General features: G+C 44.2%; 8 protein-coding genes across 11 annotated transcripts; 5 read left to right on the top strand and 3 right to left on the bottom strand.

Moving 5' to 3' along the window:
- The first annotated feature begins 933 nt into the window (after positions 1-933).
- LOC132793148 (uncharacterized) lies at positions 934-3,893 on the top strand. Of its 2 annotated transcripts, XR_009633082.1 has the most exons (8): positions 934-1,538; positions 1,600-1,866; positions 1,946-2,346; positions 2,564-2,749; positions 2,814-2,996; positions 3,289-3,396; positions 3,455-3,586; positions 3,646-3,893. XR_009633082.1 is itself a non-coding variant. In XM_060802841.1 (5 exons), the coding sequence occupies exons 1-5, from the start codon at positions 1,440-1,442 to the stop codon at positions 2,998-3,000; spliced, it is 1,140 nt and encodes a 379-aa protein (XP_060658824.1). In that variant the 5' UTR covers positions 934-1,439; the 3' UTR covers positions 3,001-3,375. The 2 variants fall into 2 exon arrangements, 1 of the variants encoding a protein (XP_060658824.1); XM_060802841.1 differs by lacking the exons at positions 3,455-3,586; positions 3,646-3,893 and having other exon boundaries at positions 2,814-3,375.
- Positions 3,894-4,098: 205 nt separating this feature from the next.
- On the bottom strand, positions 4,099-5,159 carry LOC132793166 (large ribosomal subunit protein uL24m). Its single transcript, XM_060802862.1, has 3 exons — positions 4,980-5,159; positions 4,710-4,863; positions 4,099-4,656 (listed from the first exon to the last, which is right to left on the bottom strand). Exons 1-3 carry the CDS (start codon positions 5,061-5,063, stop codon positions 4,151-4,153), a joined length of 744 nt encoding a protein of 247 aa, XP_060658845.1. The 5' UTR covers positions 5,064-5,159; the 3' UTR covers positions 4,099-4,150.
- Positions 5,160-5,317: 158 nt separating this feature from the next.
- LOC132793159 (geranylgeranyl transferase type-1 subunit beta) lies at positions 5,318-8,013 on the top strand. Its single transcript, XM_060802851.1, has 4 exons — positions 5,318-5,513; positions 5,742-5,853; positions 5,969-6,119; positions 6,741-8,013. The coding sequence occupies exons 2-4, from the start codon at positions 5,744-5,746 to the stop codon at positions 7,644-7,646; spliced, it is 1,167 nt and encodes a 388-aa protein (XP_060658834.1). The 5' UTR covers positions 5,318-5,513; positions 5,742-5,743; the 3' UTR covers positions 7,647-8,013.
- Positions 8,014-8,731: 718 nt separating this feature from the next.
- On the bottom strand, positions 8,732-10,690 carry LOC132798516 (F-box/LRR-repeat protein 15). 3 transcript variants are annotated; one of them, XM_060810400.1, is made up of 2 exons: positions 9,794-10,688; positions 8,732-9,432 (listed from the first exon to the last, which is right to left on the bottom strand). In XM_060810400.1, the coding sequence occupies exons 1-2, from the start codon at positions 10,564-10,566 to the stop codon at positions 9,267-9,269; spliced, it is 939 nt and encodes a 312-aa protein (XP_060666383.1). In that variant the 5' UTR covers positions 10,567-10,688; the 3' UTR covers positions 8,732-9,266. The 3 variants fall into 3 exon arrangements, with proteins under 3 accessions (XP_060666383.1, XP_060666380.1, XP_060666381.1); XM_060810397.1 differs by having other exon boundaries at positions 9,293-9,747; positions 9,794-10,690; XM_060810398.1 differs by having other exon boundaries at positions 9,293-9,735; positions 9,794-10,689.
- A 217-nt stretch (positions 10,691-10,907) lies between these two features.
- Positions 10,908-13,728, top strand: LOC132798319 (SWI/SNF-related matrix-associated actin-dependent regulator of chromatin subfamily A-like protein 1). The gene is made up of 7 exons (XM_060810131.1): positions 10,908-11,772; positions 11,827-12,317; positions 12,376-12,526; positions 12,661-12,825; positions 12,888-13,170; positions 13,227-13,421; positions 13,480-13,728. The coding sequence occupies exons 1-7, from the start codon at positions 11,069-11,071 to the stop codon at positions 13,672-13,674; spliced, it is 2,184 nt and encodes a 727-aa protein (XP_060666114.1). The 5' UTR covers positions 10,908-11,068; the 3' UTR covers positions 13,675-13,728.
- Positions 13,729-13,881: 153 nt separating this feature from the next.
- Positions 13,882-22,036, top strand: LOC132787423 (cilia- and flagella-associated protein 44). The gene is made up of 8 exons (XM_060794463.1): positions 13,882-14,041; positions 14,098-16,080; positions 16,134-16,778; positions 16,839-16,946; positions 17,691-19,311; positions 20,044-20,466; positions 20,739-20,963; positions 21,024-22,036. Exons 1-8 carry the CDS (start codon positions 13,938-13,940, stop codon positions 21,942-21,944), a joined length of 6,030 nt encoding a protein of 2,009 aa, XP_060650446.1. The 5' UTR covers positions 13,882-13,937; the 3' UTR covers positions 21,945-22,036.
- A 9-nt stretch (positions 22,037-22,045) lies between these two features.
- On the bottom strand, positions 22,046-23,932 carry LOC132787434 (KIF-binding protein). The gene has a single exon (XM_060794473.1). It carries the CDS (start codon positions 23,816-23,818, stop codon positions 22,046-22,048), a length of 1,773 nt encoding a protein of 590 aa, XP_060650456.1. The 5' UTR covers positions 23,819-23,932.
- Positions 23,933-24,060: 128 nt separating this feature from the next.
- LOC132787442 (transcription initiation factor TFIID subunit 10) lies at positions 24,061-24,827 on the top strand. The gene is given in 3 exon segments (XM_060794485.1): positions 24,061-24,243; positions 24,246-24,611; positions 24,673-24,827. Coding segments are annotated over 3 exon segments (567 nt in total). The 5' UTR covers positions 24,061-24,150; the 3' UTR covers positions 24,781-24,827.
- Positions 24,828-24,868: the final 41 nt, after the last annotated feature.

Raw genomic sequence — 24,868 nt, 5'->3', positions numbered from 1 at the left:
ATAGTTATTTAAAATGTATATTTTTTTTCTAAGTACATAAAGTATTATCGGATCTGCTTGAAGCGAAGTTTACTAAGCGGTTTTACTACATTTTTGTAGCATACTTTTTGGAGCAAAATTTTATTTCTCACAGCAAATTTGTTTACTATTGATTGAATAGAATTGATGCCGATGAATTCTACAAAAAGAAAGAAAGAATTTTGTTCTATCAAACTTAAAACTAAGCAAGAAATACATAAATAAATAACTGAGGTGGAGGCACATATTATCAATTATGCATATATGCATAAAATATATTTTAAATAATCGAAGGTTATTTGTAACAAAAATCAAAATTGCAATTTAAATAAAACACTCTACAAATGCAAGGGAATATCTCTTTTATTTCAGAAACCCCATTTCGTCTTTCGTTTATTAATGTATAATATAATTTTGATTTCACTTGTAACATGTAAAAAATTAGGTTCAATAAGCGCAAGCGTGATTTGTTGGTTTTGACTTTAATAGTTAAGCATTTGGTTAAGTGGAATTGAATGTCTAAATAACGAATGCCTAATCGTCAATTTAACTGTATATAAGCATGCATGTGCCTCTCTGTCTCTCTTTCTTCAGCTCTCTTTCTTACACGCTCTCCTTGACACTTTTTCTGTGTGTGTGTGTGTGTTAGAAGCCTATAATTTGTTGGTAATTTATCAAAATCTAGATGGTTATCCTTGTTGATGGATTATGTTGTGCCCCGAATTGGATGGCCGCTTATATTTATTTCTTTTTTTTTTGTGGGACACAGTTGCAGCATAAGTTAATGTCACAACAAATGTTTTGGACTCTGTTTAGTGTTTTCTGCCAAGCAGCTGTTAGAATTTGTTATTCTTTTTTGTGTCGAATTGTTGTTTGTTATTGTTCGCTGCTTGTTTGTCAAATTTACTATATAAATCGACGAGTATGTGCGCCAATTCACAACAACAGCGACATGCAAGCGAAACAAATATAAATTGTTTATACACCCGCCTCACCCATGACCCTTCAACGCCCCACTTCACTCGCCCCACTAATAAGCATTAATGGCAGTGGTTCGCGATGAATGGACAAATGAATGGATAGCTCGAAAGTAGTGAAAGCGAAAGGGGGAGGCGAAAGGTGAGGAGGAGGGAGCTGAGGTGGTGGCATATTTGGCTTGTGCTTGACAAGTAACGCGAAAACTTTGTTGTTGTTCCTGTTGTTGTTGTTGTCGTAACTGGACAAAAGGCGGACGGGCGGACAATGGCCTCTCATTCGACGTGTGGCAGGCGAGCGTAACGGACGTGAACGAACGTGAACGCGGACGTGATTGAACGAAATTGAAATTCACTTGCCTTGCTCTTCTCGCAAGGTTTGACGAAAATGTCACTCTTGCTATTGGCATTATTTGTGGCAGTTATAGACAGTGCTGTTGTACTCGCATGATGGGCTGCGGCTCGTCCATGGAGACGAGCGTCAGCGGCGACCAGGTGCCAAATGCAGCGCTGTCTTTGCAACAAAATGGCGGCGCCAACACAACGGTAATTTACCTAACTACCTAACTATAACGAAATTTCCCATTTATCGCTTACTTTTCGGTAGAATATTGTTAGGCAATATGTGCGGTTGGATGAACAGATTAGCAAAGTGGAGGGCGGTTGTCCGGGTCCACGTTTGGCCACCGCCGAGGCTTGGATTGAGCATCTGCAGGCGAAACGCGATGCCATGCTTGGCCTGGAGGGAATGCCCAAAGTAATGCAGACCGAAACAGCTCGTGACGAGCCAGAGGCTCTGCCACTGACCTTGGCCGGGGGACGAAGCACAGGCAATGAAATTGTCGCCAATACGCCTACCAATGACCTGGCCCAGGTGAGTAACAATTAACGCGCCTTAATGGCTCCCACTTATAATGATTGTTTGTGTTTTTTTTATTGGTGTGTAATTACAGCTGGCGCATAATCTGGGCATAATCGGCGATCCACGCAAGGCTTCCATGCACGAGGACTTTTTTGCCAACTTGAGCGAATCGGCGCTCTATTTACTTAGCATACGTTACTACGGCGAACTGCTTGAACACACGAAACAACGCGTTAAAACGCTCTCGGCTAGCTATGCCGAACTCAATGAGCTTTATGTGAACCAGGATGGCATCATTGCCTACATTAGCGGCGGCACTTATATGACCCGCCTCGAGGAGAGCATCGATGAGCAGTTGGAGTCGGCGCGCGATACGCGTGACAAGCTGGGAAGTGCCATGGAACAGTGGCGCATTTGTGGCACGCTATTGCGCGCTGCAGCAAACTCGGCCACACAGGCGTTGAAGCAGTGGCGACAGCTCAACAAGCTAATGTAAGTAGTGTTTAAAGCTTGATTTTCAAATTCGATTACTTAAAAAAGGAGCGATGCCAATATTATCGATTACACTAATTGTTGCCAACTGCATGGAATATGTCGATAGCTGCCAGCTACATTTTCGATAACACTGTGCCATCCTTTCGATGTGAATAGCAGCAGACTGCATGAGCCGCCATTTTGTTTATGTTCATCTCTTTCTTTCTTTCTTTAGCGATCCCAAGCAAAAGCTGCAAGCAGCGTTGGATTGTCGCAGCTTACTGCACGCATCGCTGACGTCCCTTGAGGCAGCACAGTTGGCGCTGCCCCACGTGGAACTTAGGTACATGAGTCATCGCCAGGTGCTGGCGGTCAATCACTGCAATACTTATTTAATAACAGATATTTCCAATGCAGCGCGGTAAGTAGTGCATTTCATTTAAATAAATTGTCTTCTAATACCCTTCACCTCCCTCTTTTAACAGTTACGAGCACACGAGTCGCGTTTTCAACAGCTACGAATCAAGCATGTCCAAGACTTGCACCTGGCTCTATGAGACATTTAATAAAACTCTACGCAGGGATTTTGATAAGGCAGAGCAGGCAGTGCGACGTTTAGCGCAGACTCTGCGGGAACATCGCGAGGAAATCTTTAATGCGGCACGCAAGTGAGCAACGTTTTTCATTCTTCAACTACTTTTTAGAGCAATAAATATGAATAATATTTTTACTGATAACTAAATATTTATTACCTAATGTCAAGTGTGAAAATATTATATTATAATTTGCAAGAGGATTTGATTAGACTGTCATAAAATCAATTATCACTCAATGCAAATTGGAATTGATCGCTTTGTAGATTGCGAAAAGTTAACAATGAATCAAAGATCATCTCAGCTTGTGTCGCTATTTTGATAAGCCAAGAGTGATGCGTTTTAATTTATTTGTTGTGAATTGAAGACGAAAGATCTTCAGTGTTTCGAAAGACGTGACTCTGTGCAAATCGAAATGAAAACAATATTTTTTGGGCTTGTTATCTTCGCTGTTGTTGTGCACTGTCTTGGAAATGTGAGTGTCCTTATCGAATCAACTTTAAAATAATTTAAGAAATTAATTTCATTCTTAGTATTCCAATGATCGAACCAGTTACAATTGTATAGACAATAATGTAATAAGCGCAGAGGAAGGTCTGGCTTTCTTGAAGCATGAAGAAGATATTCAAAAAAAGTGGATTTCATTAGTTGAACCTTTTAATGAAGTGAGTGTTCTTAGCGAATCTACTTTAAAACCATTTTAAAAGTCTGATTCCATTCCTAGTATTGCACCGATCCTGCCTGTGCCATCTGGAAGGCCAATACACCTTTGAGAGTTCAAGAGAAGCTTGCCAAGATTAGATTAAATTTAGCCGATGAAGGCATTGATTGTACTTATGAAATTAAATCGCATAATTAAACTCGTTTGCTGGATCGTCAATAATAGGGCCGCAACATTTTATTGAACTTAATAAATAAGTTTTATTTGCTACAAGTTTCAAACCAAACTTTTCGTTTTCGTCAATTTTCCTTGCTTGCAATTAGTTATATAGCCGTTGATACTGCTAAATTTAACAGCTCTGTAAAAAGACATTGTATGTTTCTGTTAAACTTGCAGGTTTAACGCGCAACTGTAATGTTATTAGGCTGTTAATAACATGTTGACATCTTTTGAGAAGCATTTTCTGTGCTATAACAGACAGCTTTTTCGAAGGCAGTCTCTCTCGCAATTAATATGTTTAATTTCTTTTTTCTTTTATATTTATTTAAACAAAGAAACAAATGATGCTCTAGTACCAATAGCTCTTGGCCGGCGTGCGCTCTTCCTTGATGCCCATCTCCTCCATAATGTCCATTTCGAAGGTGGCCAACTTTGGCTGGAAGGTAATCTCACCCACAACAGCAGCTGTTGTGTCCTTCTCCCGCTCAATGTACGCATTGGGAGTCTTGTAGTCGTAGGTCTGATTATTGGTCTCCGGAATGGGGATAATACGGCCCGAACGCATTGAGACGCGAACCTTTTCGCCTTCCTCGGTGAAGCGCCATTCGAATTCGGTGCCCTGCAGATCAGAGGGATCGACCAGACGAATGTCTTTGGTTACGTTAAGTGGAGACTCGGACTTAATGATTATGCCGGGGAATTCCTTTTCGGCCCCAACTCGTCGATAATGCCAATTGATGCCCTCGACAATTACCCAGTTGCGCTCGGGAATCACTTGGGTGACAATGCCCTGTTTGCCTTTGTCTTTACCCACAAGCACTTCAATGCGATCGCCGCGAAAGAAGCTCCAGTCCTCTGCAAAATTTCAAGGGTTAGAGTGGATGTGATGGAGACATTTTTTCACTCACCAATTGGCTCCACAAAGACTTTGCGCCGGGAAGTACCGGGCATATTTTGTTGCCTGAAGTGTCCAGTCCATGAACGATTTGTGGTGTAGCGATAACGCTTGCGTTCAACGGTACGTGGAAGATAATTTGCTTCTTTCGGCGTTTGCCAATACACCTGTAAGTATTTCAGTAATTATTAAAACTTAAGCACAGTAAATATTCCAGAGGCAGCGCAGTTGTTACGTGAGCGGTCAACACTCGTTTTCTGTTACAATTGCACTGATTACTTGCCTGCTTTTTACTGCGCTCTATGTATTCCTTGGGCAGGTTGGAGAAGTTCTTCAATTTACTCGCCAGAAACTGTGTGATCCGCATTTTTGTGTGATTTTCTTTTAATTTTGAAGAAAACAGCAAAATAAACTTAAAATGCGGTGCGCCTAACAGCTGTTTGCCATTCACAACAACGGCCACGGGTTTAACTGCACTCGATAATTATCGATAAGTCGATTGCTTGATATGTTGTTAAGAACACTTAGTGTGCTTACTTAAATTGAGAGAAATAGAAAGCGGTGAAATTTGTTTACATTAAAATAATAATTTTCATTTAAAAAAATAGCAACAATTTAGCTAAGCGTCATAAAAGCAAATCAGCTGTTGCATCGCATTACCAGGGCTACAAGAAGAACTCTAACACTATCATAAATCACCTATACACAGAGCGTAAAGAAGAGGCAGCGTCTTTGCTTGTGCTGTTTGCTATCTGCAATATATTTTTCTTAAATTACGGGAGAGCGATGCAAAAAACCGGCTTATAATAACAAAAAGGTAATGTTCGACTATTTAACTGTATACACGTGCCTAGTGCACGTTCATTAGGTTGCTTACTATCAAGCTGAGAGCACCTCGAAGAGAATAAAAAGAAATTACGACAACAGCGACGTCGCTTAGTCATAACCAATACATTGATAAAAAGATAAACAATTGAAAGAAAGAGCTGTGTGTGTGTGTGTGATAAGTAAACAGAATCAAACATGTCCTCGTACCACATTGTAGATATGACGGATGCCAACGAGCCCGAGCCCGTGCTGCTCTCCAAGCACGCCAAGAACCTGCTGCGCTTCCTCCACTTGTTGCCAGCACGCATGTCCTCGCATGATAGTACCAGGTAAGCAAAGGATAATTTCCATATTTTTGATTGACGGTCTGTATGAAAGTCCAGAACTTGGGCATTGTGAGAGCTAAACAAACTTGTTTTTATCGAATTTCTCTCCCTTTAACAGGAGCACCATTGTGTTCTTTGCCATATGTGGACTGGATGTGCTCAACTCGCTGAACCTGGTGACGCCACAGATGCGCGAGGACATCATCAACTGGACCTACGGTGGCTTGGTTGTGCCACGCGCCGATGAAAAACAATGCGGTGGCTTTATGGTGAGCATAAATACTTGTCAACCTACTAACTTCCTTCACTTCAGATACGATAGACAAACAGGCTGAATAGCAAGCAAATACAAACAAACTTATCGCTTTACGTGGCGCTACAGCAGACGCTGCGGCAGTCGGACACGAACTTCAGCACAAGATTTACACAGAGCAGCGAAGCATATTAAGATTTAATGTTCCTTCATGATTTATGCCAACTTCAAGAGAGTTAACTACAAAACCGGAACCTGCACTGATTGCTTCGTTTAGTTACTGGAACAACAATTCATTCTCATGCATAATTATTACCTTGAGTTGTATTTGCGCAGCAACCAGAGACGCTGTCGTCTCTTATCACCGATGCCGACGGTTTATCAGCGACATGCATAACCACTTTGCAGGGAATACCATTTATCTTGCACAATAACGCTATCTCTCTCACTTTTCCATATCAACGTCAAGTTAATTACCTTAGTCTTAAAAATATTTTGATTTTTATTAGTTTAAAGTTAATCATTATCGAAGAAATAATTTATATAGGCGGATTTTTGAGTATGCACATTTTCTGTATCAAAATTAACATTAATATTTCATAATTATCATATTAACCTTCTACTCTCTTGGTTGCAGGGCTGTCGAGCAATGCTGCCACAAACAGACGATGCCAAGGTGCTGGAATGCATGCGACAGTATCAATGGGGTCATCTGGCCATGACCTACACGAGCATCGCAGTGCTGGTAACACTGGGCGATGATTTGTCCCGTCTCGATCGCAAGAGCATCGTGGATGGCGTCGCCGAGGTGCAACGTCCCGATGGCAGCTTCAGTGCCTGCGTCAATGGCAGCGAGGATGACATGCGCTTCGTCTACTGTGCCGCCACCATTTGCCACATGCTCGACTATTGGGGCAGCGTGAACAAGGAGTCCATGTTTCAGTTTATTATGCGTAGCCTACGCTACGATTATGGCTTCAGCCAGGAGCTGGAGGGTGAAGCCCATGGAGGCACCACATTTTGTGCGCTGGCTGCCCTCGAGTTGAGTGGCCAACTCGACCGACTGGATGCGACGACTTTGGAGCGCATTAAACGCTGGCTTGTCTTCCGACAAGTGGATGGCTTCCAGGGTCGTCCCAATAAACCAGTGGACACCTGTTACTCCTTTTGGATTGGCGCCTCGCTGCGTATTCTCAACGGATTCGAGTTGACGGATTATGCTGCGAATCGGGAATACATCTTGAGCACACAGGATAAACTGATTGGCGGCTTTGCCAAATGGCCGCAGTCCTCACCAGATCCATTTCACACGTACCTCGGCCTCTGTGGTCTCGCCTTCACCGGGGAGCCGGGTCTCAACGCTGTCATGCCCAGTCTGAACTTCTCGATGGCTGCTCATGCGCATCTGAAGCAATTGCACGAGCATTGGAGGGCCAACAATGGTCTCAGCCATCTGAGTATCGATGGCAGCGGAGATGCCACAGCAGCAACAACGACGACGAAGAAGACTACCTCGAGTTCGCCTCTAATATCAGCACAATGATGGGAAAGATGTTTGTTAACAATGCACTATGTAAAAGTAAACTAATTGTACGCTTATAATAAGTATTTTATTTTGCTAAGAATGCTTTTTGAACATTTTTAATCATCGGCAAAAACAGTTGGCATTTGTTGTGGGATTTTTAACTGAATTATATATATTGAAAACAATAATGCTGGAGAATTGCCATTATTTTATTTATTGCTGGTGTTTAGCCCGCATCGTCCGTCTATTCGTAGTCTTAAATTGTTAATGTACAATTGTGAAGAGAAGTGGCAAAGATATGGCTTAGCAAATAAACATTAAACATGTTATGCTATAAGGTTAGAATTTTAAGAATAAAACGCGCATATATAATTTAAACAAACAACTGAAAATCAACGCTTAATGTTTGTATTTTAATTGGGGGGAAACTCTGATTTTAACGGGAGCGAGATATTATAATTTAATTATAATTCAAAGAATTCAACTTTTCAGTCAATTGCATTGTGAGTGCGCATAAAATTGAATTTACCAGTTTGCTGCTCATTTAATCTGGGCAATTTAATATTTTAGTCCAGCGAAAAGTCCCACACTGCAACAACAAAAAGTACTTTTACACATTAGGGCAATTACAAAAGCAACAACACTACAAAATAAAAAAAACCCATCCAGAACAAACCTAAGGCAATTTGTGTAAAGCAACAACAAGCACTGCAACTGAAGCTGAGTGTGTGTATGTGTGCATATTGTGTGTGTGTGTGTGTAAAGTGTGCACATGTGTGCGTTAGCGACTCGCAGAACTTCGACAGCCGGTGTAAAATGTCAAATTCACCAGCCGAAGTAACAGGCGAACAGAAATGAGCAGCAAGCAGCAAAGCTCAATTTGGCGCGTGGTAAAAGTTTGAGTAAGTTGAGTCGCTGTGAGTGGCAAATTTGAGCGTTAAGTCAAAACTCTCTTTGAGTGATCGTTGCATGTGAATTGCACTCAAAGCCAATATTTGAGTTAAATGCTGAATGGGCACAATTTAAAAAGGGTGTTTCTTTTGATTTGAACTTAGTAATTCAAGCGCGTGCACTTTAATTAAAAAGTAAGCATTAAATTTGGACTATAATTTCTTTATTGTTGCTTAAATTAACATTCCTTTTGTCAAAGTTTAATAACAATGCGGACAAAGCCCAATAACAGCAGTTATTTAAAACATACATTGCAGATATTTAGATATGCATTGCTTTTCCAATGAATCATGTTGCTTGGGAAATTGACCATAAGGTTTACATAAATTGTACTATAATTTTAATTATTGCTAACTATAAATTTAGGTTGATTAATTGCATAAAGTATAGATCAATTTTAATACAAATTTCGATTAATGTTAACTACGAATAAAATTAGGGATTGGAAAAATTGTACATTTCTTATAAAAACTTAAAACTCTTATTTCTTGATATCTGTAATGATAGTAAATAATGAGTTGTTAATAAAAATTGCACAGCATAAAATTAAGATTATATATAATTCTATTCCTGTGGCTTTTTGCAATCCCTGGCTATTTTGGCTTCCTTCCAGCTGCCTGTACAGTAAACAATATTTACAGATGACTTGCTTCCTTCGTCGTATAGCCTCCAGTCTTCGCTCCTGTCTCAGACCTGCAGATAGAGACGATGCTGCATGGCGGGCAGATTGTATCCCATGCTGGGCCGATCGATGTGAAGGCGTCCACGAAGCGGCGCAAGGACGCGCTCAGTGACCAGTGGACAACGCTGGACCATTAGCGATTGGAGCTGGGGGCAGCTGCGGGTCAAAGCGCTGCAGTTGGCAGTTGAGGTGGGGTGGACAGACAGGCGGAGAAGAGTTGAGAGCGTGGTTAAAAGAGAGAGAGAAAGAGAGGAGAAAAGGGAGAAGATGTGGTTGTTGTTGGGACTTGACTAGTAAATAAGAAAATCGCTGGGATAGAAATCGTTCAAGTTGTAGGCTGCAGCAACATTCTGGGCACGTGGCCGATCAATGTGCACCCGCTGTTGACGCAATGGCGCCAAGGCGCGCTCCGTGATGCGGTGGCAGCGTTGAATGAGCAGCGACTGCAGTCGCTTGCAATGCACGCCGAGGGCGCTGAAAGAGATGCTAAGAGGATGCAGCGGTACGAGACGAATATATTTGTGGTACTTACTGGACGCCATAGTCCGAGATGGAGGCGCAACCGATCAGATTAATGTGCTCCAACTCGCGACAATAGTTGCCAATTTGGATGAGCACCTGATCCGTGACACTCGGCGTATTGGCCAGCGATAGAATCGTCAGCTTGTTGAGCTTGCGAAAGAAGATGATCAGGCAACGTTCACCAATTGCGCCACAATGCGAGATGTCAAACTCCACCAGTTTGCTCTGATGCAGCGTTAGCGCATCGACAGCGCCTGTCGTCAGCCATTGGCACTTGGAGAGTTTCAGTACTCGCAGCTCCTTGCACTGGACAATGATGGGCTGCAGTGACAGTGCCGTGATGTTGATGCATTCATTAAGATTAACGGCGCTCAAACGCTGTTTGTTGTTGTTGAGCAGCGGCAGCAGCAGCTCGTCGGTTAGCCACTTGCAACGGGCCAAATGCAGGTGCTCCAGGCGACGACAACAGCGGGCCATCACCTTGAAAGCGTGCTCGATATTGCTTGTGTTATTCCCGGAGAGTTGCAGCTCCTGGCGGCGTTCCAGCGCCGCTTCAGCGAAGCGCAGAGCGGTGCGTGAGCAACTGCGCAAATTAAAGAGATCCTTAAGCGACAGCAGGCTGCACATGTGTGGTATGAGCACATCCTCCCAGCTAATGTCGAAGAGCGTTAGTTCTCCGTTATGTGGCCTTGACATCAGCATCATCATGGGGCTGGGAGTGCGTGTTCTGCGGCTGCCCATGACAGCTAAATGTGTCTCCTCCTCAATGTGCAGCGTACACATGCTTACGTGATTACTGCGTCAATTGCAACTATTAAATTGTATTTTATACGCAGTTAGCACACAGCAGCAACACACAATGAATGTTGTTTACAAATGAACAGCTGATTTACGCAGGCGCCACAAGAACAAATGCATTGACAAGATTGTCATGTTTATCGTGCGAGTTTTTCACCACTCCGATAACTTGTAAGCAAACTAATTATCGATAGTACGTGAGCTGTGAATAAATGCGTGGGTTATATTGCAAAAAAGCACAGCAAGCTTCTAATTCATATTATTTTTAATTACAATTATTAGCTAATAAGCGCAGATGCTAAAAAAAAAATACGTAGAAACCGATTTTGATGAATTTCGTCATCTGACGTCACAAATACATAGCAAGCAATACCCGATAAACGATTGCCGATAATCCACACGCATTTGCGCTCTTTTGCAGTTCAATATTCAGTTATCTAGGAAGTGAAATAAATTGGGCATTATTTAACAATTGGCGGCCCACAAAATGTCGGTTTGCAGTTCTGCCGAAATTGCCGAAAAGAGACGTCTTGCCATAGCTAAATTGCAGGCCAAAAAGGCTGCGTCTTCAACTACAAATGCCAACGAACAGTTGAGCGCCAAGTCAGCAGCAAAGTTTTACAATTCCCCGCCACAAAGTAACAACAATAGAGTAGCAACAAGTGGAAGTTTAAACACAAACAAGAGTTCAGCTTTTCTGAATGCTCTTAAGGCCATCAAAACAACCAGCAATCGAGAACTGAGCCGTGCTTCAGCGCATCCCTATCAGCGTTCCAATGGAGGACCAAGTAGACCCACTTTAAGCCTCAGTCCAGAGAAGAGGAACCCGAGTAGCAGCAACCTGGCGCCTGTTTTCATTAAAGCTGTGACCTGTCGTATCTATTTGATCAGTGCCCACAGATTCGCGGTGGAACCTTCGGCTTACCACGAGAAACTCATTCAAGTCTTTAAGATGATGCCCACCAAATCGTATGATAGTCACACGCGCATCTGGGACTTCGATTTAAAGGATTATCAAGCGCTGCAGCAACACGTGGGCGACATGAAACCGCATGTGGTGATCGGCAGCATACCAAAGAAAGTCATGGACCTGTGTCAACAAACGCCAAAGCCACTCGAACGCAGCGTACTGGCTTCCATTGCACCCACGCTGGTCGAGAAACTGATGCCGTTTCAGGAGGAGGGAGTCTGGTAAGTGCACGTCACTGTTTCACCAACTGTTCTAAAAAGTATTTTATTTTGCAGCTTTGCAATTGCTCAGCAGGGTCGAGTTATGATCTGTGATGAAATGGGCTTGGGCAAAACATATCAAGCTTTGGCAGTGGCTGATTACTTCAAGGACGATTGGCCTCTATTGATATGCACCACGGCCAGCACACGTGATGCCTGGGCTCGTCACATTGCTGAGCTGTTGCCTGCGGTGCCGTTGCACTATGTCCAGGTGCTGGCTAATAATCAAACGTATGTGGGCGAGGCTCAGGTGTTGATTGCCAGCTACAACATGATGGAGCGTCACATGGATAAGCTGTCACAGCGTAAGTTTGGCATTGTAATCTACGATGAATCGCACACGCTGAAGAACAGCAAAGCCAAGTGCACGACGGTGGCCAAGCGATTAGCGGAGACAGCCAAAAGAGTCATCTTATTGTCTGGCACGCCAGCTCTATCGCGTCCTCTTGAATTGTTCACGCAGCTGCAGCTGGTGGACAGTCGCTTCATGAACTTTATGGAATTTAGTAAGTAGTTAAGTCTTTAGATTATTTTCATTAAATTAAAGTATATACTTCATTTCAGCCACGCGCTATTGTGATGGCAAGCAGTCAAACTTTGGGTGGGATGCGAATGGTCAATCAAATTTGGATGAACTCAAGATCATTCTGCTGCTCAAATATATGCTGCGGCGAACCAAGGCGGAAGTTTTGCCGCAGCTGGCTGAGAAGAATCGGTAAGTGCTGCAAAATCATAATGAATTGAGATTCTACTTTGCAATCTTATAAGCTACAAAATAATAGATTTGTAGTTGAAGTTTTTTTTTCTTCTTTATTCCCTCTTATATTAATCAAAGTACTTTGCTTGCAGTGAGACAGTTGTGCTTGATCCGGCGCTGGTTTGGACAGATGAGAATGCTCAGACAACTTGCAAGGATCTCAATTCTGAGCTGAAGTCAGCCAAGGGCAGATCTCGCGAGGAAGTCTTGCTGCGTTTCTATGCGCGCACAGCAGAAGTCAAAACACGCGCTGTTTGGTAAAGCTACGAGAAATATTTAAATTGTCATATCCAATTGATTTATATTGTTTTCATTGCAGCGCCTATTTGAAGACATTGATTAAGGAGAAAGTCAAGTTTATAATCTTTGCGCATCATCGTGTGATGCTGGATGCCATAAGTGATTGCTTAAATGGTCTTAAGGTCAACTATATACGCATCGATGGCCAAACGCGCAGCGATCTGCGAGCTGATTATGTGGACAAGTTTCAAAAGCAAAGCAACTGCAAGGTGGCGGTGCTTTCTTTAAAGGCCTGCAATTCGGGGATTACGCTGACAGCTGCCGAGATGATTGTGTTCGCCGAGCTAGACTGGAATCCAAGCGTAAGACACTTTGATTAATGACTTATGAATGTTACTTATGTAAATTTGCTATGCAGACTTTGGCACAGGCGGAGAGTCGAGCTCATCGCATAGGCCAAACCAAGCCAGTGGTGTGTCGCTATTTAATGGCCACGCAAACAGCAGACGACACCATCTGGAATATGCTGAAGAACAAGCAGGAGGTGCTCAGCAAAGTGGGCATCTTTGCGGAGAATTTGCAGAAGGCAACGCACACAACAGCGCCCACGATTGTAGGATATAAAACATGCTACTTTAAAGGTCTTTTAAGAACTTTTGTCCTTTTTGCAGTCCCACAAGATGGAAGAGTTTTTCTCGCCTGATAAATCTGGAGCAGCTTCTCCGGCAGCTGGAACTTTAAAGCAATACTTTGCGCCAGCGACAGCAGCAAAAACCGAGTCAAACAACAACGTGGATTCTGCGCAGGATATTGCCGCATTTTTCGATGAAGACGATGATGATGCTTTCAAGGATTTAGTGTGTTGATTGTTATTTTTTACCTATGTAATTATACTAATAAATTATGCTGTTTGTAAATGAATTTAAAATAAATTTGCTGTTAAGTAAGTTGAATTTGTAATTGTTAATTAGTTGTTAATCATCATCAAGCGTTCATTGCGCATGCTCCGCGTTCAATTCGTCCTGTTTGCTTCCCTGGCAACAAGTCAAATAATAATAAATAGTCATGTGAACTTTTCGTGTTGACTCAAAAGTCAAGCTAGATATAGATATAGAATATAAGTCAAGACATGGACTCCTCACTGGGCGACAATGTGGAGCTTATGGGCGAGGAGGAGGATTTGGGCGATGACGACTACGGCATCTCGTTTACGCAGCAAATCATCGAGCTGAAGTAAGTGCAAGCAAACGAAGAAATACTTTTTGGTTAATCACGAGCTTCTTTTGCAGACATTCCTTTGGCTACGACTGCAAGCGGCTCTTTAATCTGGTTCTCCTGGACGATGACACACTCATCTTTGTCTCTGGCAATTTTTTGCACTACTTCAGCATCTCGCGTCGAGAGGTGACTTTTCGAGAGACTGTTTTTGGTTGTGGCATTGGCTTCATCACCAAAAACGAGCAGCCACAGTACAAGGATCTGTTCACTGTGGGCGAGAACGGTCCCAAGCCGACCATCTTCATCTATGAATATCCCTCGCACGATGTGCGCATTAAGTTAACCGGCGCAGCCAAATCTTGCTTCACTGCCGGCTCCTACAATTCGAGTGGCGAGCTGTTCGCCTCCCAAGCCGGTTATCCGGACTTTATCATCACCATTTGGCGCTGGGAGCGCGCCGAGGTTGTGCTGCGTGCCAAATCCTTTCAGAGCAACATACTCTTCGTGCACTTCTCTGAGTACAATCCCATTTTGTTGTGCTCCTCGGGTCTCAGTCACATCAAGTTCTGGAAGATGGCGAACACCTTTACCGGACTGAAGCTCAAGGGCGACTTGGGACGCTTTGGCAAGACGGATTTCAGTGATATTTCCGCCATGTACATGTTGCCCGATGAGAATGTCATCTCTGGCTGTGATTGGGGCAACATGCTGCTCTGGGAGGCGGGACTGATTAAGTTTGAGATCTGCCGCAAGGGACGAAAACCGTGTCACCTGAAGCCCATCACACGGATTACGATGAAGAACGACGAGGTGACGACTGTGGGCATGGATGGCTATGTGCGTGTTTGGTACTGGGAGACTGTTGATATTGCTGATCCGCCGGAGGACGATTTGTTTGTCGAAATCGATCCGATCTATGAGTTTAAAATCTCCGAGGTCGAAATACGCGCCATGCAAAAGATTAAACCCTTTGAGGAGAAGGATTTTGGTTACTACGCTCAGGATGGCAGCGGTGGCATTTGGTTCTGTGACATCAACACCTACGATGTTCCCAGGCAGCCGAAGCAGCTCTATTCCTGCGTAGGCGGACGAGTCTTGGCTGCCCAAATGTCACCAGTGTCGCCGCATATGCTGGCGCTCTCCGAGACCGGAAAGATTTTTGTCTACGACTACGAGGAGAAGCGTCTACTGCTGGAGAAACAGTTTGCAGCGAACGGGGTTGACATATTGTGGATGGACACACAGATCTCTAGGTTGGGCACCGAGATGGTCGCTGGTTTTGAGGATGGCATACTGCGGCACATCTTCCTTGACTTGAGTGATCCCAAAAAGGCTTCGATGCATCTAGTCAACGCCTTTAAAGCGCACACAGCTCCCATAACACGGTTGACAATCAATCGCTCCAGTTCGTTGCTGCTCACTGGCTCCGCGGACAAAAGCATGTTCATCTACTGCTTGAGTAATAATGCATCCAACTCGCTGGTAAAGCTGCACCCGTTGGGCTTCGTAGAGTTCAAGGCTGTGCCCAATTGTTTCTACTGGCACGAAGAGCAGGACTCAGTTGTGCTCATTGGCTGCAAATCCGGCGAGGTCTATGAGTACAACATACGCACCAATGTCAGCGACGAGGAGACCTATTTGTCCTACAACATCACCGATGCCACACGCTTGCGCAGCACACGCTTCGTCTCGGTTAAGAGTCGCATTCGTCGCGAGTTGAGACGAGAGAAAATCAAGAAGCGCAAGGAGAAGAAACGCGAGCGCAAGATGCGTGAGATCGAGAAGCTAAAGAAGGCGAATCCCGGTCTTCAGATTGATATGGAGAGTGCTTTAGCTGACTCAGAACCAGATGAGGAAGAGGAGCCGCTGCACGTTCCCAGCATTCCCAATCGCATTATCTGGCTGCGCTATACGGAACGAAACACCATCTGGGTGTCCATGGCTGGCTACGATGCTGGCTACATCTATGAACTGGAGTTCGATGTCCCAGAGCCGAGCTTCTGCACGCTCATCACGGATGCCGATGACATCGAGATACACTCCTACCTCATCGTGTAAGTATTTCGATTAATCTTTCGACTTCTTTACTACTCTTCTTTTCCCTCAGTGACGAGTTCATCCTCTTTGGCATGATGAATGGCAGTCTGCGCATCAATCACTTCAATCCCGAGAACTTTACGGATCTAGCCGACTATCGTCACTATCCCATGCACGATGCACTCAAGGGCATCATTCCCTGCATCATGAGCAGCTACGATGGCAAACATCTCGTCTCTGTGGGCTACGATGGCAACGTCTTCCTGTACAACTGGAATGGTCCGAAGGTGGTGCGACATTCGCTGATGAGGTCCTTGCCACGCATGCCCAGCATTGGTCCAGTTGAGGACATAATTGATCCGGAGACGCCTTCGTTGGAACAGGAGAAGATCAATGCGGAATTGAAGCGACAGCAGGAAGCAGCCGAGGCGCATGATCGTGATGTTCTGGCCAAGATTGGTGCTCTGCAGAGTGTCTACTTTGAAATAGTCCGCAGGAATGATGAATTGCCTGCGGGCTTGCGGGTGCACGACAAGGATTTGCTGCTCGATCCGCGCATCACGCAACAAATACGCGATGAACTTCAAGCCGAGCTGGATGATGTGCGCGAAGATCTTGCCTACGATTTGGAGTTTGCTCAAGTTGGTCACTCGAAGCTCTACAATCACTTTCTCAAGAAACTCGACCACGTGCCATTTACTATAACGCCGCTTTGGTGAGTCTTGGAATTGGTTTAAAGTTGTTGTATTTTATTAAGTTTGTTTTATTTTTGTAGTGCTAATATTGAACCTGTTTCCACGTTTCGCTTAGAGACTTTGGGCGAAGAGTTTCAGCAAATTAAGCTCGACATCGAGGATCGTCTTAAAAGGGAGCAAGACATGCGGTAAGTCGATTTCCTCTTGCTTGGTTTAGTTATTTCTCTAACCCTCATACAAAAAATATATATAAAATTACTTACTTTATAATTGCAACAAGCAGCAGACGCATTGAGGATCGAATACCAGATCAGCCGGAAGTGTAAGAGTAGATAGTTATTTTTTAATAATCTGATTTAAGTTAAATGCATTTGAAGCACGAAAATTTTCACGTAATAATTTTGAGTAGAGCCCATCAACTATATAACTTGTCCGCTATTATTATTTTTTGTTTTAAGAACTTTCGCCTAAAGAGATTATTTTTTTCAACAATTATCATTGATTTTGATTTACTATATATAATATACTATATATATACAATATTATTTTATTTCATTCAATTTTGTTTTATTATGCTTTATTATGCCCATATTTTAAGCATAATTTATTTTATTTAATTTTTTTATACCCAAATTGTAAGCAATTCGTAATTTTCCCTTCTAAGGAATGGTGAATAAATTTTATATTTTAATTTCATAATATAGCTAATGGCGTAAATTACACAATGGACTTGGTCATAAAAACAAATATTAATTGATTATTTATATTTAGTACATTGCATTACTTTTATAGGGATTACATTTCAATTCATCAAATTGTTTACTCATTATTTGCTCGTCATATTTTCTGTTGCCTACTTTTCAGGGCAGTTTGCACAAGATACTTTTTCACCTTTTGTGTTACTTTAACTAACTCCGTTCACTCATCTACAGCTTAACCGAAGTGATTGCCTATGAGGAGAAGGAGGACTCCATAACCGGCCCGCCACCGGAGACCTTTTTCTTCGGCCGTGATCCAAAGAGCATCACACCGCGTTTCAGCAGAAAAATGATGCGACTGCTGCAACGATATCGCAAGCGGCAGCTCTACGAGGTGCGACGCATCTTCGACTGGGACAAGCTGGAGCGTCAGAAACCCGATCCCAATCGCAATCATCCCGAGGATGATGCAAAAATTGCCGAAGCACAACGAAATCTGGGCGACTACAAGTTGAAGATCAATTCGGATTATGAACCAAAGACAACAGAGACACTGACAGCAAAGTACATTGAGATTGTGGAGTGTCGTGAGCAATACTTTGAGATGCTGGACGCGTTCAATCAGCGCGTAATGTTGATGCGTGACCAGAAGAAGGATCTCATGGAGCTGATACAGAAGCAACGCGATCGCTTGGAGCGCATTCACGAGTATCTGCCGGAGGTGAATCGCCTGCAGCTGAAGCACATTAATGAGATTGACCTGGAAATGGAGTATCCCGAACTGAATCTCATCGAGCACCATTTGCCCGGCTGTGGTGCCAATGTGGATGACATACTTTACCTGGAAGCAACTGTGGATGAGGTGATAAACAGCAAGAAGCCAAAGCGCACAGTGGACAACATTAGTCTGTATGAGATGGCCGCCTTGGACAATCCCGATATTCAGGAGGTGGTCAAGTTCAACACGCTGCAAATCTCCAAGTTGAGCAGTACTTTGCCGCCGGAGGAACTCATCGCCTTCATCGGCAAGTTGCCACCGGCCAGCGAGTTGGCCTACTATGAGCTGGATGAGGAGGGCAACGCTCCATTTGCGCTGGAGATGCGTCATCGTTGGCTGCGTCTGCTGACGGTGGAGCAGCTGTTGATCATTGCCCATGTAGACGAGCAGGTGCGTCTCTTCGATCTGCAGATGGAGAAGCTGCATGTGGCGCGCTTTCACACCAAGTTGAACGCAGAGTTTCTCACTGCCTTCATGATCAGCCTGAATCAGGAGTTGTATATACTCCGCGACAGCGAACAGATCGAATCGCAGCTGCTGCAGAATGCCAAGCATGCGATGGGCACACGCAATGAACTGCAGGTGATCATCAATGCCACCAATCGGCAACTGGACGAGCTGCGCAAGGCCATCGATAAGATCAATGAGCAGATCAGCGGACTGCAGGTGGCTTTCATGACCGCCATCAAGGGGCACAAGTTCTACGACTTTCTGCGTCGTATCTTCAAGAAGAAGTGGCGACCGCCGAAGCGAGTGCGTGGCGACGACGAGGAGTCTTCGTCCTCGTCATCGTCGTCCTCGTCCAGCGAGGATGAGGGCGCCGATGCCCAGAGCGTTGACTCCCTGGACATGACCACCATACGCTTGGATGAGGCCACTTGCCCGACGGGTCTGGAACGCCAGCTCTACGAATGGTCCTTTGTTATGCGGGCGGATCGTCACGCCTTGGAGCGCACTCTGCTCGAGCACCAGGCCGATGTGGAGCGCAAGCGTCGCGAGATTGCCGAGATGCAGACCAAGATGAAGTACCACGAGGAGGTCTATCAGCGCGAGAAGAACACGCTGCTTCAGTTTAGGGTGAGTCGAATTTTAAGAGCGCCCATTAGATGTTAAAAACAAAATGTTAAAAATCTGTAATTAACATAACGCAACTACTCTTAATTCATGTAAAGCCTCCTAACTCTTACCATTTGGGAAGGAAAAGCAGTTTAGAATATTCAAGTTCAGAAAGTAGAGTTTAGGAAAAACTGTTTAATAATCTTAATAATTTCAAAATGTTAAATTATATTAGCTAACTAACTCATCTGCTGTTAATTCACATAAAGAGTGCAGCCTCCTAGCTCTTACCATTTGGAAAGGAAAAGCAGTTTGAAATAATTAAGATCAGAATATAGAGTTTAGTAAAAATTGTTTAATAATCTTAATAATTTCAAAATGTTAAATTATATGAGATAACTAACTCATCTGTTGTTAATTCACATAAAGAGTACAGCCTCCTAGCTCTTACCATTTGGGCTGTGACCGTTAGGTAAGGAAAATAAAGGCTGCCTAATGCTGTAGATAATACCTAAATATTAAATAATATTAAATGGATAATTACATTCTTGAAGTTTAACATGATTGATCAATTAGTCATAGAACTACCTCAGAAACATTTTGATTTACTTGGAAGAGTTAAATTACAATAGTTCATTTCTAATATAAACTTTACACTAAAAAAGTACCAGCATCAGGGTAATACCAATCATAAAGTAAACCAGATTTTATCGTTAACTGATCAATGTCATAAAAACTTTCCATCTTGTACAGCGCAACAGGCAGCAGGAGATCAACAAGGTGCAGATCAGTACAGTGCTGCGCATGGATCAGCTGCAGCACTTTCATGAGGGTCACGACTTCCGAGATGTGTCCCAGGCGATACTCTTCGATGCGGATATGCTGATAGATTTGCGTCGTCGCGCCGAGAAATTGCATGAGGAGACACAGGCCACGAAACGTTGGCATCGCATTAATTTTGTGCACTTGCGTCGCATGAATCGTGACATTAAATTCATGCGCTTTGAGATTACGCGACTGGAGGAGGAGATTAAGCAGGCGCAGATGAAGCGCTTTGGGGTGATTATCAATCTGGATGAGCTGGAGGAGGAAGTGTTGCGACGCTACGTCTTTGAGCTGGAAACAACAGCAGAGGATGAGATGAGAGCACTTGAAAAAGAGCTGCAAGAGCGCAAGGTAAGTGAAGAGGAAATGGGAAATAATTTGTTTTAAATATATTTATTTTTAAACAGTAAGATCATTCGCTTATGATAAGTAAAACATTGCATGCAATTTTAAATTCGTAGTTGTTTAAAAGAGAAATTAAAAGTTATTTTGAACTTCTCATTCAGTATTTCTTCGTTAAGCTAAGACACAAATCACATCACGTATTTCAACTAGTGCTTAACGAAGACACGAACCAGTTGTAGCTTTGAAACCTATTTTAACATAATCCATCGCTTGCTTAGATCGAACTCTCCCGCTGCGAGGAGCAGATGGTGCAGGAGACGCAGACGAACACGGAGAAGGTGAACTTACAAACGGTGCTGCTGGAGCAGAAGAATGTACTGGACAACATACTCGATGTGCAGGAACGCAACTACGAGAAGTGGGCTAATCCTCAGGTGCTCAATCTGAACTACGACATTGAGAAGTTGATGGGCATTGAGAATGCGCTGCTTCAGCAGATCGAGGTAAAAGTCACTACACCTTATTTCTAGTGTCACTTGATTAACGAGATTCTTTTTAAACAGTGTCTGGAACGCGAGATCTGCACGCTGCGTCTGAAGGCGAAACCACTGCAGATCAATGAGTTGGATCCCATACAACAACTCCAGCAGCAGCAGCAACAACAGCAGCCCGCTCTCAATGAGCTGACGCCAATGCCAGCCGAGGCAGAGATCTGTCCGGCCATACTCAATGTGGAGGCTTATATGCTGCCGCCCATGCCCGATGACTTCATCATGGATCGCGTGCACACGCTGGTGCAGAAGACCTTCAATCAGTTCTTTGGTCGCCACACGACACCGGATCATGTGCGTCGCTTTGCACAGCGTTCGTCGTTGTATTTGTGCCAGGCTGCTTACAGCTTTCAGGGTCGTTACACGGATCGTATTGCGGAGTGCATCACGGAGCATCTGGAGAGCATTGTGCCCAAGAAGTATTTGATACACATGAGCGCTGAGGAGATGCGCAAACTGTTCCAGGAGGTTGTCGCTGTCTTTGACTACGAACGCTCGGATGTGAATACCGAGGAGTTGATCTCAGGCATCTTTGAGCATGCCAAAGATGCGTTGTGTACCAAGGGCATTTGTGAGGTTGTCAACAGAACTCAATTCATTGTGCTGCACATGTTCAAAGAGCTGGCTGAAGTGCTGCCCCTGGAGGAATTCCAGGCAGATGAAACTGTGCGCATGATTGTCGATGTGCTCGAACGTGAACCGATGGCGGATCCGCGTGCCATCAATGTGGATGAGCTGGTTTCGAGTACGCTGCAGCATGCCCAGGAGAATCTACTGGACAATGTGACTGCGCTGCCTTTGGCGCAAGTGGGCAGCAAGATACAGAAAGCGCTGCTCAAACGTCGCCAGTACAAAACACCTAATTGTCAGTCGCCTCTTTCGGTGCGCATTGCCAGCAAGAAGCCCTTGGCAAAGACGGGATTACCTTTCTGAGAACTTGGAACGAATTTTATTGCATGGACTACTATATTTAACAATATACAATACATAATGTGTAAAGCTTAAAAAGAGTTGTTTATTCCAATCTGCGTTGTTTACTCTAATCTGCGCTTCACCGTCATAATCTTCAGGGGCAGCAGCTCCAGCATCTCACGCACCACGCCAATCTCGCCATGCATTGGCTGCGACGCTTCCTTGTGCTCGGCGCAAGCTTCGCTGAAGCGTTTGTAGTATCGAAGACACTGATTCAGCTGCTCCAGCTGCTGCTGTGGATTCGCGCCAATCAACTTGTAATAGAGACGTCCAATGTGAAAGTGCGCAAAGAGCATCAAACGCTGCTCGCACAGCTCCATGTTGCTGCGCCATTTCTCAGTGTTATCGACTAGATAAGACTTGGCGTAGCTCTCAAAGTGTTTGATGGCCTTCAGGCAACTCTGATTCACCTTCTTGACCTCCTCGGGCGTCGGCGACTGTTGCGCCTTCATGTTATCAAGACGTATGTCCGTCACAGCAGCATGTGCCGTGCCCGCCACATACCAGCATTCGCGACAGATCTTGAGATAGAACACGGGGTCGAGTAGATCAAGCAGATCTTCCAAATACTTGGCTCGACGCTTTTGCATCTTCGCCTGGTTCTCGGGATTGTCCTCGAAGAAGGCGATGGCCTCGTATGCCTCGGCAAAGTCTTGCATTATCTTGGCATATTCGGTGGCCTCCGTCTCCGCTTTGTAGTAATCCTTGGCCACATCCAGCCACTCGTTGACAAAGTGAAACACGAGCTTGGCATCGTCAAAGGTGAGACAAAAGTCGCAGCTTACGCGACGCTCGCAGGCAGCCAAATCGAGATCAACAAAGCGATAGTCTTGATCTTCCAAAGCCAGCTGAGCAGTGGCTTTGTTCAGCTTATTGCCATCCTCATCTTCATCGTCATCTGCTAGCAGACGTTCCCTGGACACCTGTAGCAAACTCAGTCCGTATTTGGCCCAGCAACGGGCCACATCCGCATAGCGATGCTTGAAGGTCTCTGTGTAATCCGCACGCTGTTGTTCGCTCATCTCGGGCTTCAACATGGTCGCTTCATGCTCCGCCATAATGATGGTGGCAGCGGCCAAATGATGACGCGCCTCCTTGAATCGATCCTTGCCAATGTAATACTGCGACAATGTGGCTGTATTCAAAGCGAAGTCTATGGGATCATATGTCTTGTACTGTAGTTGGCGATACAAGGTGCGATGACAGCATTGCGCCGACTTCTCCGGCTCCCCAATGTGGCCATACATCTGAGCCAAGTAAAAGCCGCACAGCGTATAGATGTTCTCCAGCTCCTGGTTGCCTCCACCAGGAGTTTCATCTGGAGTGTGCAGCTCTGTTAAGTTCAATGCAACCTCTCCACTCTGTTTAAATGCCTGGTAGCTCTGCTCCGCCTTCAGCAGCAGATCGGCAGCCTTTTTGTATTCCTGCCTGGAGCCGAGCACAATGCTCAGCTCATTGATGGCACCCATGTAGGCAATGATGCACTCCGGACGTTGCTTGTGTGACTCCAGCAGCTCCAAGCACCGCACCAAGTACTTCTCGCCTTCCGACGACTCCTCGGTGAATATGTAAATCCGTCCCAAGTCTCGTTGCACAAAGCCAAGCATCGCCTTGTAGATGAGCTCTTCTTGACCGCCATCTGCTTCGCTGGCCTGCAGCGACACCAACTGATCGTCAAGCAGCTTCTTGAGCGTCAGCAGCACATCGCGCGCCTTGTAATGGGAGCGATATGGATCAGTGGGTGGATCCGATTTGCTTTCGTCTTCGACTAGTTTATTCGCCTGCTCGAACAGCTCTTTGTAGTCGCTGAGCACTTCTTTGGGAATCACAGACATGGCGCTACTTATTTTAGTGTACTTTTAATTCAGTTTACTAGTGATTTAATCAAATGCAGAGCCGGTCAACAAACAATTCACATCACGTCACCTTGGCAGCTGCTGCATATAAACAAAATCCATAAATCGATTATTTGAGACCAGAGAATTCGATATGTCAGCTCAGGTTCGATATGTGCTTTTCGGTATTTTAAGAGATTATTTCAGATAGCAATTCGATATGTGGTATTTTTGGCATACCAAACTTCGGTCACACTATCACAATCTACACAAAGTGAAAAACAACACAGCGTCACGGAAACGCAAATAAAAGTGAAATAAATATTAATAAAATGGCTTCTGATGGCGAAGATATGATTTTAACGTCGACCGAAAGTGAAGTTTCAGCAGCGGAAACCGATACGGAAAGCAAGGATTTCGATGCCCACCTCTCTCTGCATCCGATACAGAGGAAGAAGAAACTGTAGAAGTGGAAGCTGTCCCTACATCGGCTGAAGACGCAGATATGGAGGAATTGTTAAAACAACTGGAAGATTACACGCCCACTATGCCCGATGCGTTGACGTTGCATATACTAAAAAAGCGTAAGAACAAATTTGTAAAGTTTCCGAAACTGATAGTAATTTATTACATATTTTTGTAGTCTGGGTTCAACACTGTTGATCCACGAATTGTGCGATTGATTTCGGTGTCGGCACAGAAGTTCATTGCGGACATTACCAACGATGCGTTGCAGCATTGCAAAACACGCACCACAAACATTCAACATTCCAGCGGTCACAGTTCAAGCAAGGTAAATACACAAAATATTGCTAGAAGACTCTCGAAAATTCATAACTTGTTTCTACCTGCAGGACAAGAAGAATCCCAAGGACCGAAAGTACACGTTGGCAATGGAGGATTTGGTACCTGCTTTGGCTGATCATGGCATCACCATGCGTAAACCGCAATATTTTGTCTAGTTTCTAATGTAGCGTAAGAATGAAAATAAACAAACTATCAACAGTAACATATGTTTTCTTTGAAGTGGGAACAGTTTACGAACAGCTG

This window comes from Drosophila nasuta, chromosome 2L (assembly GCF_023558535.2).
Source record: "Drosophila nasuta strain 15112-1781.00 chromosome 2L, ASM2355853v1, whole genome shotgun sequence".
NCBI lineage: Eukaryota > Metazoa > Arthropoda > Insecta > Diptera > Drosophilidae > Drosophila > Drosophila nasuta.
Note: the sequence above shows the minus strand (reverse complement) of the source record. Positions and strands in the feature narration are given on the sequence as shown.

Excerpts from the sequence above, each read along its gene's own strand:
- LOC132798319 (XM_060810131.1), top strand. The coding sequence starts at position 11,069 with ATGTCGGTTTGCAGTTCTGCCGAAATTGCCGAAAAGAGACGTCTTGCC. Across the intron at positions 12,527-12,660 it reads CAGCTGGCTGAGAAGAATCG|TGAGACAGTTGTGCTTGATC; the intron begins GTAAGTGCTGCA and ends CTTTGCTTGCAG. Across the intron at positions 13,422-13,479 it reads ACACAACAGCGCCCACGATT|TCCCACAAGATGGAAGAGTT; the intron begins GTAGGATATAAA and ends TCCTTTTTGCAG.
- LOC132798516 (XM_060810397.1), bottom strand. The coding sequence starts at position 10,566 with ATGTGTACGCTGCACATTGAGGAGGAGACACATTTAGCTGTCATGGGC. Across the intron at positions 9,748-9,793 it reads ATCTCGGACTATGGCGTCCA|CATCTCTTTCAGCGCCCTCG; the intron begins GTAAGTACCACA and ends GCATCCTCTTAG.
- LOC132793159 (XM_060802851.1), top strand. The coding sequence starts at position 5,744 with ATGACGGATGCCAACGAGCCCGAGCCCGTGCTGCTCTCCAAGCACGCC. Across the intron at positions 5,854-5,968 it reads TCCTCGCATGATAGTACCAG|GAGCACCATTGTGTTCTTTG; the intron begins GTAAGCAAAGGA and ends TCCCTTTAACAG. Across the intron at positions 6,120-6,740 it reads AACAATGCGGTGGCTTTATG|GGCTGTCGAGCAATGCTGCC; the intron begins GTGAGCATAAAT and ends TCTTGGTTGCAG.
- LOC132793148 (XM_060802841.1), top strand. The coding sequence starts at position 1,440 with ATGATGGGCTGCGGCTCGTCCATGGAGACGAGCGTCAGCGGCGACCAG. Across the intron at positions 1,539-1,599 it reads ATGGCGGCGCCAACACAACG|AATATTGTTAGGCAATATGT; the intron begins GTAATTTACCTA and ends ACTTTTCGGTAG. Across the intron at positions 2,347-2,563 it reads CGACAGCTCAACAAGCTAAT|CGATCCCAAGCAAAAGCTGC; the intron begins GTAAGTAGTGTT and ends TTCTTTCTTTAG.
- LOC132787434 (XM_060794473.1), bottom strand. The coding sequence starts at position 23,818 with ATGTCTGTGATTCCCAAAGAAGTGCTCAGCGACTACAAAGAGCTGTTC.
- LOC132793166 (XM_060802862.1), bottom strand. The coding sequence starts at position 5,063 with ATGCGGATCACACAGTTTCTGGCGAGTAAATTGAAGAACTTCTCCAAC. Across the intron at positions 4,864-4,979 it reads TAGAGCGCAGTAAAAAGCAG|GTGTATTGGCAAACGCCGAA; the intron begins GCAAGTAATCAG and ends AAATACTTACAG. Across the intron at positions 4,657-4,709 it reads AGTCTTTGTGGAGCCAATTG|AGGACTGGAGCTTCTTTCGC; the intron begins GTGAGTGAAAAA and ends GAAATTTTGCAG.
- LOC132787423 (XM_060794463.1), top strand. The coding sequence starts at position 13,938 with ATGGACTCCTCACTGGGCGACAATGTGGAGCTTATGGGCGAGGAGGAG. Across the intron at positions 14,042-14,097 it reads CAGCAAATCATCGAGCTGAA|ACATTCCTTTGGCTACGACT; the intron begins GTAAGTGCAAGC and ends CTTCTTTTGCAG. Across the intron at positions 16,779-16,838 it reads TTTACTATAACGCCGCTTTG|TGCTAATATTGAACCTGTTT; the intron begins GTGAGTCTTGGA and ends TTATTTTTGTAG.